This window comes from Leucoraja erinacea, chromosome 39 (genome assembly GCF_028641065.1).
Source record: "Leucoraja erinacea ecotype New England chromosome 39, Leri_hhj_1, whole genome shotgun sequence".
Lineage (NCBI taxonomy): Eukaryota > Metazoa > Chordata > Chondrichthyes > Rajiformes > Rajidae > Leucoraja > Leucoraja erinaceus.
Window position 1 is genome coordinate 382980 of NC_073415.1, and position 14421 is coordinate 397400.

The 14421-nt window shown below is 47.7% G+C and overlaps 1 protein-coding gene across 1 annotated transcript in view; it reads right to left on the reverse strand.

Moving 5' to 3' along the window:
• kri1 (KRI1 homolog) overlaps positions 1–14421 on the reverse strand; it is a 63076-nt gene that overhangs the window by 25176 nt on the left and 23479 nt on the right. The window contains exons 10-11 of the mRNA XM_055663911.1: positions 8644–8776; positions 2449–2544 (exon numbers count right to left, since the gene is read on the reverse strand). Coding sequence (XP_055519886.1) covers positions 2449–2544; positions 8644–8776 — 229 coding nt within the window. The remainder of the gene's footprint in view (positions 1–2448; positions 2545–8643; positions 8777–14421) is intronic.

The window sequence follows — 14421 nt, forward strand, 5'->3', positions numbered from 1 at the left end:
CTGACTCGGCGAGTTACTCTGAGCCGCTGAGTCTGCTTTCCGCAGAGACCGCTCCCTCCGTAACTCCCTGGTCAATTGTTCCCTTCCCACCCGAACCACCCCCTCCCCGGGCCCTTGCAACCGCAGGAAATGCTACACTTGTCGTTTTACCTCCCCCCTTGACTCCATTCAAGGACCCAAACAGTCTTTCAAGGTGTGGCAGAGGTTCACCTGCACCTCCTCCAATCTATTGCATCCGCGGCTCTAGATGTAAGTAAGTAAGTCAGTTTTATTTATATAGCACGTTTTAAGCCAACTCGCATTGACACCTAAGTGCTTTACATAAAATAAATAATAAGTTTCCATACAAACCATAGAAAAAGGTTAAAAAAATTAAATAAAATGGACACAACACATTATAGAGTTCAACACAAACGTCCCCCCACAGCAGAATCAAAATTTTCCACTGTGGGGAAAGGCACCAGAAAGTTAAGTGCTCTTCCTCTGTGAAACGCCCGAGGTCGGGGCCCATTTGTGGCCTTGCAGCCAGTCCGATGATTTTCAGGGCCCTCTTGCCGTGAAGATGGAACTCCAGCGTCGGGTGAAACAATTCTTTAGCAGCTTGGAAAGTCTGGAGCGGCTGCCTCTTCCCCTCGTAGTCCTCAGGCCGCGCCGGTTGGAGCTCCGACCCCCGCGAACTCGATCCCAGGCTCCAAATCCAGCGCCGCCCGCAGCCACAGCTCCGCGATGTTGGGAGTCGACGGCCACAGCGCTACGGAGCTTACCGCACGACGACACGGTAAGGCATCGCCCGCTCCGTGTTGGTATCCCAGCGCTGCGCCACCGCCGCCGAAGCTGTAGTCCCGGCCGGTCCCGACAGGAAACGCCACTCCATTCTCGATGGTAGGCCGCGAGGACGGGGCAAAGAAGCAGCTCGGAGGGATGCTGCCTCTACGACCAGGTAGGGGGACTAAGAAATAAAGTTTCCCCCTTCCCCACCCACCACATAAAAGACCTCCAACTAACATTTTTTGACAGGACTTAAAATTAAAAAAAGTGTAGAGACGGACTGCGGGCAGGCTGCCATACACAGTCGGCGCCCACTCCTGCACATCCGCCACGGTGGGGACGGGGATGTCAGCTGTTCTACATCAGTGAGACCAAGCGCAGGCTTGGCGATCGCTTCGCCCAACACCACCGCTCGGTTCGCAACACCAACCTGATCTCCCGGTGGCTCAGCGCTTCAACTCCCCCTCCCATTCCGAATCCGACCTTTCTGTCCTGTGCTTCCTCCATGGCCAGAGTGAGCACCACTGGAAACTGGAGGAGCAGCACCTCATATTTCGCTTGGGCAGTCTGCACCCTAGCGGTATGAACATTGACTTCTCTAATTTCAGATAGTCCTGACTTTCTCCTCCCCTTCTCAGCTCTCCCTCAGCCCTCTGTCTCCACCTCTTCCTTTCTTCTTCCCGCCCCCCACCCCTCCCCCCACCCTCACATCAGTCTGAAGAAGGGTCTCGACCCTAAACGTTGCCTATTTCCTTCACTCCATAGATGCTGCCTCACCCACTGAGTTTCTCCAGCATTTTAGTCTACTGCTGAGTTACTCCAGCACTTTGTGTTCATTCTGAGTTTAAACCAGCAGTTTCTTCCTACACTTGGTAAGTGAATGCTGGAATGAGCACAAAGGGCCAATGGCCTACTCCTGTCTTAATGCAGTTTTTAGACCAGTCTTTAGAGATACAGAATCGAAAAAGGCCCTTCGGCCCAACGATTCTGCGCCGACCAGCAATCACCCCATCTTCTTTGGCCCCCTTCGGTCTTGGCTGACCATGGGTGTCTCCAGGGTTGGAGGACACCTGTGCGTGACTTTGTTTAACGTGGGGAGACTGGTGCACAGACAGCCACCCCACGGTCCTTGACAGATCTGGGTCAGGAGCCAGTGGCATGGAGTCCAAGACGACCGGAGACCCTTTTCTGCTGCAGCCTTCATCCGCCTTCACAGCCGTTGTGACGCTCCACTAATGTCAGCCATCGTCCTCCGCCTGTTCCACCATTGAGGTCTTGGTTGGATTGCTCTTTGACAAAGACCTCCCCCTCGACCTTACCGCCATGGGTGGCCCTACCAGGAGCACAGCTCCAGACGGCATCGCTCTCAGGATCTCAGGACCACACAAGCTTCTCCACCACGACAAGGTGACAATCCACTTGCACTATCCAACACACACTTAACAGAAGCCAATCAACCTACAAACCTGTACACCTTTAGAGTGTGAGAGGAAACCGGAGCACCTGGAGAAAATGGTCACAGGGAGAATGTACAAACTCTGTAGTCAGGATTGAACCCGGGTTTCTGGTGCTGTGAGGCAGCAACTCTACCGCTGCGCCACTGTGCCCGTCCGTCGTGAATCAAAACAAAAATCCCGACATTTAGACCATTTTGCTTCAATGATTCCGTGATACACTTACGCTTTTCTTCCGTTCCTTAATTTCTACTCTTTTCTGTTTTCTTCGAATGTCCTTCGCTCTGACTGAGCTTGCAATGGTTCTTGGGTATGATTTTATCTTTAAAAGAGAAAGCAATGCATGTTTTGGTAGTCCACAAAATGAATATATCAACGTTTTTCAAGAGTTTTTAATCAAGAGCTCAACTGAGACTTTCAAGAGTCCTCTATATTTGACACCAACCCTTCCCAGTCTGAGGAAAGGTCTCGACCCAAAACGTCACCCATTCCTTCTCTCCAGAGATGCTGGCTGTCTCGCTGAGTTACTCCAGCATTTCGTGTCCATCTTCAGTGTAAGTCAGCGTCTGCAGTTCCTTCCTACACAATTGGCCTATCAGGGAACCACCCTGCCTGAGGTCATCTGTTGCCAGGCTTGATTTGTCCAGGTCGTTTCTGGCTTCCAGTCCCATCCCCCTCCACCCATTACAATCCATCTGAAGAAGGGTCCCAAACCAAAACGTCTCCTGCCCATTTTTGCTGCCTACCCCATTGCGTAATTCCAGCATTTTGTGCCTCTCTTCCCTGTCACGTTCAGTGCAAGACAGGATCAAAGCAGGTAGTTTACCCACTTCCTCACCATCATGCAGCTTGAAACAAGATTGAACGTAACACTTCAATTAAAATTGGGAGACTTTGTAGATTTCTAGTTTAGAGTTTAGAGTTACAGCGCGGAAACAGGCCCTTCGGCCCACCGGGTCCGTGCTGACCAGCGATCCCTGTATACTAGCACTATCCTACACACTAGAGACAATTTACAATTTTTACCAAAGTCGAATTAACATGTTTCTGTTTCATTTTGTTTTGTCATTTTTGTTGGGTTTTTTTGCACAATCCGCAAGCATTGCCACTTTTCATTTCACTGCACATCTCATATGAATACACTTGACTTGACAACCTTGCACATCTTTGAAGTGTGGGAGGAAACCAGATCACCCGGAGAAAACCCACAAGGTTTTGAGAACATAGATTCTCAAAATTCCTTTTGGTTTTTCCTGTGCCAAACACCACTAGCAGGCTTTCCAGAGTCAATCTGAGTCATACAGCATCTTTCTTCTCCTTCCCAAACTACCAGCTATTAGTTTTATAGAGGCTGGGATACGTGCAACAGTCAGGTGAGGTGCTTGCCTGCGTTATCACATTCTGGCCCTCGTTCCTTAACTGCAACCAGAAAGATTTGAATAGAAACTTAAAAAAAAAAATTTTTTTAAAGCCCAACATGCTCGAGTAACTGAGTGGGCCAGGGAGCATCTATGGAGGACATGGATAGGAGACGTTTCGGATCAGGACCCTTCTTCAGTCTGCCGAACGATGTGCATGTTGGATGAATGCTCAGATGGCTCACGTTTTCCTGCCCTCTACTAATTAGTCTCTTCCAGTTGCTTCCTTCCCTTTGGCCCAACGTGTCCATGCCAGCCAAGATGCCGCATCTAATGTATGGGGCATCTTGGTAAATATACCCACATTTGGCCTGGACTCCTCCAAATCTTTCCTATCCATGTACCTCATCGTTCAGTCATTTCAGTTCAGTTTCTCTTTAGTTATTGTTGCATGCTAACCAGTCAGAGGAAAGACAATACATGATTACAATCGAGCCATTTTCAGTGTACAGATACGTCAAGTCGAGTCACTTATAATTATATAGCACATTTAAAAAACAACTCTCGTTGGCCAAAGTGCTTTACATTGGTATAAGAATAGTATAACAAACAACAGGGGTTCATAGATTAAATACAAACATCACTACATACATATACATACTCGCTCAGAGTATGTCAAGAAAGGATTGAGAGTAAAGATGAGTTTTAAGTCTCGACTTAAAGGAGTCGATGGAGGGGGCAGTTCTGATGGGAAGGGGATGCTGTTCCACAGTCTAGGAGCTGCAACCGCAAAGGTGCGGTCGCCCCTGAGCTTATGCCTAGACCGCGGGATATTCAGCAACCCCAAGTCGGCCGATCTGAGGGGTCCCTCAGATACGTGATGAGGGAATAACGTTTAGTGCAAGCCAGTAAAGCCCGATCAAGGATAGTCCAAGGGTGCCCGATTAGGTAGATAGTAGTTCAGCACTGCGCTCTGGTTACAGTAGGTAGGTAGTTGCCTGATAACATTTAAGAGTCAGAGTCATCACAGTGTGGATAAAGGCCCCATCAGCCCTACATGCCCATACCGACCAACATATCCCATCTACCAGGGCTGCCAACTGTCACGCCCTCAAGCAAACTCTCACGCCCTCAAGCAAACTCTCACGCCCTCACGCTCTGTGGTGAGAAATTCTGTGATCAACGAAAATTTCAAAACTCGGATAAACTGCATGGTCCGCGGGTGTTGGAGAGCCGGGGCTGAGGGAGGGATGGGAGCAGAACCAGCGGCGGGAACAGATGCGGGGAGCCGGGACTGGCGAGTGTTTATGGGGCTGACGTGTCGCTCGCTGTAGCTCTGGCCATGGAGCACCCGGACAGTGCAAGTCCCGGGCTGTCGGGGGCGTCGGAAGCGTCACGCCGCTGCCGCGAGAGTCTCTGTGCCAAAGGAACAGACTCTCAAAGGGAGGTGGAGAGAGAGAGAGAGGGGAAGGAGACAGGGAGACAGTGGGGAGAGAGAGAGGGAGTGAGAGGGAGAGAGAGGGGAGATAGAGCCGGGGGGGGGGGTGAATGGAGAGAAAGAAGAGGGGAGGGGGGAGAGAGGGAGGAGAGAGGTAGGGGGAGTGAGAGGATGGAGAGTGAAGTGGGAGAGGGGGGAAGAGAGAGGGGTGAGAGGGGGAAGGGAGAGAGAGGGAAGAGAGGGGTGGAGAGGGTCGGAAAATAATGGGAGAGAGAGGGGTGGTAAAAAGAGAGAGGGGGAAGAGGGAGAGGGGGGAAATAGAGAAACAGGGGGAAAGAGAGAGAGATGGGGAGGGCAAAGAGAAAGAGGAGATAGAGCAGAGAGAGCCGGGGGGAGTGAGGTGAGAGGGAGAAATGGGGGAGAGAGAGAGGAGGAGAGAGAGAGATGAGAGAGAGAGAGGGGAAGAGAGAGGGAGAGAGAGGGAGAGAGAGAGAGAGATGGGAGAGAGAGAGAGGGAGAGAGGGGGAGAGACGGGGAGAGAGAGGAGGGGAGATGCAGAGGGAGAGAGATGCAGGGAGAGAGAGAGGGAGAGAGAGACGGAGAGAGAGAGAGAAAGAGAAGAGGGAGAGAGAGAGGGATGAGAGGAGAGAGAGAGAAGGGGAGAGAGAGAGAGAGAGAGAAAGAGAGGGGGAGAGAGAGAGGGGGGAGAGAGAGGGGAGAGAGAGAGGGGAGCAGGAGAAATGGGAGAGAGAAAGTGGAAAAAAAATGTATATATAGAGAGAGAGAGACAGAGAGAGAGATAGAGATAGGAGGAGAGAGGGGGAGAGAGAGAGAGAGAGAGAGAGAGAGAGAGAGAGAGAGAGAGAGGGGGGGAGTGGAGAGAGGGGGTGAGAGAGAGGGGAAGAGAGAGAGACAAGAGAGCTTGGAAGAGAAGGGGAAGAGAGGAGAGAGAGAGGGAGAGAGGAGAGGAGAGAGAGGGAGAGAGAGAGGGAAGGCGAGGGAGAGAGAGAGAGAGAGGAGAGAGGGGGAAAGAGAGGGAGGAGGGGAGAGAGAGAGAGGGGGGGAGAGAGGGGGGTTCAGAGGAGAGAGAGCAGAAGAGGGGGGAGAGAGAGAGAGTCTCTGTGCCGAATTCGCCCAGGTGACCGGCATGGATCAGGCTGCGGCTCGGTGCATCCTGGAGGACAACCAGTGGCTGCTGGAAGTAAGTACCAAGCACTGGGTAGAAACGGTGGAAGGTAGTGGACTTCAAATGGGGGTGGTTGGTGAAAGCATCCTGCTTGCCTGCTAGATTTTCACTTACTGTAACTGCAGGAAAAATGTTCCCGATGTTGGGGGAGTTCAGAACCATGGGTCACAGTTTAAGAATAAAGGGGCCAGTTAGGACTGGGATGAGAACAAACTTTCTTCACGCAGAAAGTTGTGAATCTGTGGAATTCTCTGCCACAGAATGCAGTGCAGGCCAATTCACTGGATGTTTTCAAGAGAGAGTTACATTTAGTTCTTGGGGCTAACGACATCAAGGGAAATGGGGAAAAAACAGGAAAGAGGTACTGATTTTAGATGAATAGCCATGATCATATTGAATGGCAGTGCTGGCTCGAAGGGCCGATGGCCTATTCCTGCACCTATTGTCTGTGTTTCTATGCTTAAGTATATGGCAATAAAACTCGATCACTTGATTTTGAAGATTTCATGTATGGTGGAGGTATAATGTAGTCATAGAGTGAAAACAGGCCCTTCGGCGCAACTTGCCCACACCCGCCAACATGTCCCAGCTACACTACCTGCTTTTGGTCCATACCTCCAAACCTGTCCTATCCATGTATCAGCCTAACCTTTTTTTAAATGTTGGGATGGTCCCTGCCTCAACTACCTCCACTGGCAGCTTGTTCCATACACCCGTCACCCTTTGTGTGGATAAAGTTACCCCTTAAAATTGTGATAATTTTTCAAAACTCTTTAGATTCTGGAGTAGTTCCTGAGGCTTGGTGGGTAGCTAATGTAACCCCACTTTTTAAGAAGGGAGGGAGAGAGAAAATGGGGAAGTACAGACCAGTTAGTCTAACGTCGGTAGTGGGCAAACTGCTAGAATCAGTTATTAAAGATGGGATAGCAGCACATTTGAAAAGTGGTGAAATCATTGGACAAAGTCAGCATGGATTTATGAAAGGTAAATCATGTCTGACGAATCTTATAGAATTTTTCGAGGATGTAACTAGTAGCGTGGATAGGGGAGAACCAGTGGATGTGTTATATCTGGACTTTCAGAAGGCTTTCGCCAAGGTCCCACATAAGAGATACAAACTTAAAGCAAACGGTATTGGGGGTTCAGTATTGATGTGGATAGAGAACTGGCTGGCAGACAGGAAGCAAAGAGTAGGAGTAAACGGGTTCTTTTCGCAATGGCAGGCAGTGACTAGTGGGGTACCGCAAGGCTCAGTGCTGGGACCCCAGCTATTTATGATATATATTAATGATTTGGACGAGGGAATTGAATGCAACATCTCCAAGTTTGCAGATGACACGAAGCTGGGAGGCAGTGTTAGCTGTGAGGAGGATGCTAGGAGGCTGCAAGGTGACTTGGATAGGCTGGGTGAGTGGGCAAATGCATGGCAGATGAAGTATAATGTGGATAAATGTGAGGTTATCCACTTTGGTGGCAAAAACAGGAAAGCAGACTATTATCTGAATGGTGGCCGATTAGGAAAGGGGGAGATGCAACGAGACCTGGGTGTCATGGTACACCATTCATTAAAAGTAGGCATGCAGGTGCAGCAGGCAGTGAAGAAGGCGAATGGTATGTTAGCATTCATAGCAAAAGGATTTGAGTGTAGGAGCAGGGAGGTTCTACTGCAGTTGTACAGGGTCTTGGTGAGACCACACCTGGAGTATTGCGTACAGTTTTGGTCTCATAATCTGAGGAAAAAACATTCTTGCCATAGAGGGACTACAGAGAAGGTTCACCAGACTGATTCCTGGGATGTCCGGACTTTCATATGAAGAAAGACTGGATAGACTCGGTTTGTACTCGCTAGAATTTAGAAGATTGAGGGGCGATCTTATAGAAACTTACAAAATTCTTAAGGGGTTGGACAGGCTAGATGCAGGAAGATTGTTCCCGATGTTGGGGAAGTCCAGAACACGGGGTCACAGTTAAAGGATAAGGGGGAAATCTTTTAGGACCGAGATGAGGAAAACATTTTTCACACAGAGAGTGGCGAATCTCTGGAATTCTCTGCCACAGAAGGTAGTTGAGGCCAGTTCATTGGCTATATTTAAGAGGGAGTTAGATGTGGCCCTTGTGGCTAAAGGGATCAGGGGGTATGGAGAGAAGGCAGGTACAGGATACTGAGTTGGATGATCAGCCATGATCATATTGAATGGCGGTGCAGGCTCGAAGGGCCGAATGGCCTACTCCTGCACCTATTTTCTATGTTTCTAAATGTCCTTTGTCCTTTGAATGATTCTTTTCTCTCTCCATTTATTGAGGCAGTTGGAGAAATACTTTCACCACTTATGACCTGAGACGCACATTGAACTTGGGACTCAAACTAAATTAGGGCTGTGGGTAATTAGGACCAATAAAGGGAAGTGCATTATCATCTATATTTAACATGTCACTTACTAATTCTGCATCTGGTTCCTCGAATCGGAAATTATATTTTCTTTCAAAGTCTTCCTGTTTCTTTAGAAATTCCTCTCCTTCATCCGAGGAGTCGTCTACATCGTCTTGAACGATTTCATCGTAAGTAGGTATCCTTCAAGATTGTTGTGGGCGAGCACGAGGGAAGGAAGGGAAGGAAACAAAAGCAAAGTGAATGTCAAGCAGCCTAAATGTGATACGATTCTCAGTCTGAAGGGCCTCGAACCAAAACGCCATCCATTTCTTCTATCCAGAGATGCTGCCTGTCCCGCTGAGTTACTCCAGCATTTTGTCTATTCTTAGAAGGCTACACCATTATGGCTGCAGATCACGAGCGGACAAGTGCACAGAGGTGAAGAGGGTAACTTTCTCTTCCTCTCTCACATCATCCAGGTCAGATTCTACTGCTGTAGACTTAAAAAAACTTGAGTCAGCAGTTCGCAAAAGCACATCTTGGGCGGGTGCCGCTGCAAGTGGCCGAGCGCATGGATAGGACGCGGCCCGCAGCGGCACCGAGCAGGCCGACCCCTGCAACACCAACCCAGTGCCTCTGCCAGGACAATGAGCCTTTATGGCCAAGTTCAGAAGGGTCTCACCCAAAACATCACCCATTCCTTCTCTCCAGAGATGTTGCCTATCCCGCTGAGTTACTCCAGCATTTTGTGTCTATCTTCAGACTCTAACACTTTTGGCCAAACTATGATTTTTCCTATTTGAACAATGGACATTATTGTCAAGCTTAACCTTGTCGTCAGCCACAAGCAACCTATGCACAGCCAATGAGGGGAATTATCACTCTCTACATCCCTACATATCTCTCTTTCTCCTTAATTTAGTTCCAGGCAAGGATTTCAGTTCCCACCTCGCTAACATCACATGTTGCTGATAACAAGCATCATCCAAAAATGAACTGCTTCTTTTAAAAAGTTTCCCTTTACAAGTTTAGTTTAGAGATACAGGCCCTTCGGCCCACCGAGTCCATGCCAACCAGCAATCCCCGAACAGTAACACTATCCTACACACACTAGGGACAACTTACAATTTTACTGAAGCTAATTAACCTGCACGTCTTTGGAGTGTGGGAGGAAATCGGAGCACCCGGAGAAAACCCACGCAGGTCACGGGGAGAACGTACAAACTCCATACAGGCAGCACCCAGAGTCAAGATGGAACCTCGGTCTCTGGTGCTGTGAGGCAGTAACTCTGCCGCTGCGCCACCGTGCCGCCCCGAGTGACTAAGAAACAATTGCCTTCCCTGCCAAGGACCACAGAATTGGTTATTGGCTCCCTGGAATTGTCGCTTTGGAGAATAGATCACAGAACTGATCAATCAATCAATCAATCAATCAACCTTTATTGTCATCTTGCAGCAACAGTTGTTACAGTGCAAAATGAAAAGACGTTTCCCAGTGATGATGGATTCAAGCAGAAATTCTGGGTGATCTGTAGGATAAAACACTACAGGGCAGGGTGCAATACCACCTGGTGCATGTAATAGAACATAGAACAAGAACAGGCCTTTCAGACCAAACCTGTTGCCAAGACCAACTTCTATCCACCTGCACATAATCCTTATCCCACAATTCCTTGCATATCCACATATCCCTATTCAAATGTCTCTTAAATGCCGCTATCATATCTCCGTAAAGAGTTTCACACAGTTAGACATTTTTAGAGAGATTCTAAACATTTACAAAGCTGCATGGATGATCAGTGGTGACAAAAACTTGCGTTTAGATCATGTCAAAGCCACTTCAAAGTGGGGTTGTTTGAAGAAGGGTTTGAAATCTGTAGAAGGGACCCGACGGGAAATATCACCTATCCACATTCTCCAAGGGTGCTGCCAGACTTAAGGGCTTGTCCCACTTTCGCGACCTAATTCAAGACCTCTGCCGAGTTTGCCCTTGATTCATACTTGCAGCATGGTCGACACGAGGTCGTAGGTAGGTTGTAGCAGGTCGTGATGCTAGTCGTAGGTACTCATGGCATCAAGTAGGTCGGGGCGTTTTTTTAAGCCTCAGGAAAAATGTCCACGAGTTAAAAAGGTCGTGAATTAGGTCGTGAAAGTGGGACAGGCCCTTTACTCCAGCATTTTGTGTCTATTTTTCCTCTGGCTGCTTGGCATTGACACCTATGGACAATTGCTCAAATGTTTGGTCAGAGGTTTATTTTCAATAGAATATCAAAGGAGAGAGAAGAATATTGGGAAGGAAAAAGAACGGAGAGGGAATTCCAGAGATTCAGTGCAGCTGCAGTGCATGGTGGTCAGTGGTGGGGAGATTCAGATTGGGGACGCACAGGAGGCCAGGACTGGAACTGTGGATAGAGTGGACATGGACAGGATGTTTCCAATAGTGGGAGGGTCTAGGACTAGAGGTCACAGCCTTAGAATTAAAGGATGTTCTTTTAGGAAGGAGATTTTAGGAAGGAGCCCCTGGTTCTGGACTCGCCCAACATTAGGAAAAATGTTCCCAATGTTGGGCTAGTCCAGAACCAGGGGCCACAGTCTTAGAATAAAGGGGAGGTCAATTATAACTGAGGTGAGAAAAAACTTTTTCACCCAGAGAGTTGTGAATTTATGGAATTCCCTGCCACAGAGGGCAGTGGAGGCCAAGTCACTGGATGGATTTAAGAGAGTTAGAGCTCTCGGGGCTAGTGGAGTCAAGGGATATGGGAAGAAGGCAGGCACGGGTTATTGATAGGGGACGATCAGCCATGATCACAATGAATGGCGGTGCTGGCTCAAAGGGCCGAATGGCCTCCTCCCGCACCTATTTTCTATGTTTCTATGAGATGAGGAGACATTTCTTTAGTCAGAGGGTGGTGAATCTGTGGCATTCTTTGCCACAGAAGGTTGTGGAGGCCAAGTCATTGGATATGTTTAAGGCGGAGATAGATAGATTGTTGATTGGTACGGGTGTCAGGGGTTAAGGGGAGAAGGCAGGAGAATGGTGTTAGGAGGGAGAGATAGATCAGCCATGATTGAATGGCAGATTAGACTTGATGGGCTGAATGGCCTAATTCTCCTATTCCTTATGATCTTATGAAGGCAGGGCAAGAGGAGTGTATTACTGGAGCTGTGCAATAATACACAATTCTCTGGTTTGCAACCACAGAGGAAATAGGCAGGCCACCGCAGCCTCCACTCCTCCTTCCTGATGTGGAGCAATTAGGCAACTTGGAGCGGCAGAAGAAGCAGATTTTTCTTTTTATTAATATCATGGTTTCATATACTTCTCACCATCTCATACTTAATTGTTCAAGCAGGCTTTTTTTAATATAACAATTGGTGTCAGCTGAATGGATTCTCTGCCCTTGCTGCGGCTTGTACAGGATCCATTTTCAGAGTGAAAACTGTGAGTTCTATAGTTTCATAACTCCGGCTCTTTGCCAACTTGTATTTTATTCAGCCACGAATTGAAATTGACTCATCTTTGTAATTGGGCAATCAGGCATCAGCGCTGGCTCGCATTCGAGGCCCTCCCCTTGACCTCAGTTCAACGGGGCTGGAGGGAAAAAATGTCATTTGGTACGTTTTGTCTTTTTTAAATTTCCCGCTCTTCCCCAACTTGAATGTCACTGGATGGGAGATCGGAGGATTCACCAATGGAATCAGTTGAACGGGTTTGTATGCTGGCATGGTATCGTTGTGTCATGTTGCAGTATCTAATGAGCTTGCAACTTAGTAGCTGCTGCAACCTTGTTCTGCTACTCTGCAATGCAACTGTGTTACTTACGCACATTCTTTGCTCCAGATGGCTGACCTGCTAGTGCCCTCCCTGACCTTGATGTACCATAGTTCGCGACAGGTATCCTTCAAAGATCTGCTTGCAGCAGTTTCAAAAATCAACTACTGTACAGGGATAGACAATAGACAATAGGTGCAGGAGTAGGCCATTTGGCCCTTCGAGTCAATGTGATCATGGCTGATCATCCCCAATTAGTACCCCGTTCCTGCCTTCTCCCCATATCCCTGACTCCGCTATTTTTAAGAGCCCTATAGACATAGGAACATAGAAAATAGGCGCAGGAGTAGGCCATTCGGCCCTTCGAGCCTGCACAGCCATTCAATATGATCATGGCTGATTATCCAACTCAGTATCCTGTACCTGCCTTCTCTCCATACCCCCTGATCCCCTTAAACTAGGCAATGAACTGGCCTCAACTACCTTCTGTGGCAGAGAATTCCACAGATTCCCCCATATTTAAACTGTGACCACTTGTTCTGGACTTCCCTAACATCGGGAACAATCTTCCTGCATCTAGCCCGTCCAACCCTTTAAGAATTTGGTAAGTTTCTATAGGATCCCCCCTCAATCTTCTAAATTCTAGCGAGAAATTCTATCTATCTCTCTTTTGAAAGCATCCAGAGAACCTGCCTCCACCGCTCTCTGAGGCAGAGAATTCCACAGACTCACCACTCTGTGAGAAAAAGTGTTTCCTCGTCTCCGTTCTAAATGGCTTACTCCTTATCCTTAAACTGTGGCCCCTGGTTCTGGACTCCCCCAACATCGGGAACATGTTTCCTGCCTCTAGCGTGTCCAAACCCTTAACAATCTTATATGTTTCAATGAGATCACCTCTCATCCTTCTAAATTCCAGAGTGTACAAGCCCAGCTGCTCCAATCTCTCAGCATATGACAGTCCTGCCATCCCGGGAATTAACCTGGTGAACCTACGCTGCACTCCCTCAATAACAAGAATGTCCTTCCTCAAATTAGGGGACCAAAACTGCACACAATACTTCAGGTGTGGTCTCACTAGGGCTCGGTACAACTGCAGAAGGACCTCTTTGCTCCTATATTTGATTTCTAGCATGATGAAAAATGTCCATGAGTAAAAAAGTTCGTGAATTAGGTCGTGAAAGTGGGACAGGCCCTTAAGGAAGCAACTCTACTGCTCTACCACTGTATTAGAAAATGGCTGATCAGTGTCTTACACTAACTCTTATCTATTTGCTTCCCTTGAATTACAAAAAATCTATTCATTTTAATTTTGTAATTTAAGGTTAACCATAATTTTGTAATTTCCAAACTCCCCCCTCGTCCAAATGACGGTTTTTTATTGATTGGAGGAGAAATAGAAGTTTCTTGACCCCCATCCAAAGTTGACCAGATTCTAAAGGTTAATTTTAGCTCTTTTGAGTTTTGTATATTAAATCCACATTTTGAGGAATTGATACAGCGAAAAGCAAAAAACATTATTTTTTGTATATAGAAGAACAATGTTTCTCCCTTCCAACCATCTCATCCTCAGGAAACGTTTGTGCTAAATGTTGCTGGGATGGTTGCAGCTCTTAGACATCTGCAAATGGTTAATTCTTACGAACAACAGGCTATTCAACTTTTTCTTCATCTTGCGTAGGACAACTTGATCTAGGACAACTTATTTGATTGTGCACGCCAGGTTGATTGCATTCGTCGAAACAGGGCGTACCACGTGAAGGTTGCAATCTCCCACCCCGGCTATTCAATGGATTGGGGACCACAGCCAAACAAACTCAGCTGCTGTATACTATCATATTGAGTCTCATTGGCTGTAACTCATTTTCACCTAGATCACAGCTACCAATGGCCAGTCGCCTTTGTCATCGTAACTTTTGAACATATTTTTAATTAATTTGTTCTATATATATTTCTCTCTGTATCACCGTCTGTATTTCCTGTTTCGCTTTCCCCTGACTCTCAGTCTGAAGAAGGGTCTTGACCCAAATTCCTTTTCTCCAGAGATGCTGTCTGACCGGCTGAGTTACTCCAGCTG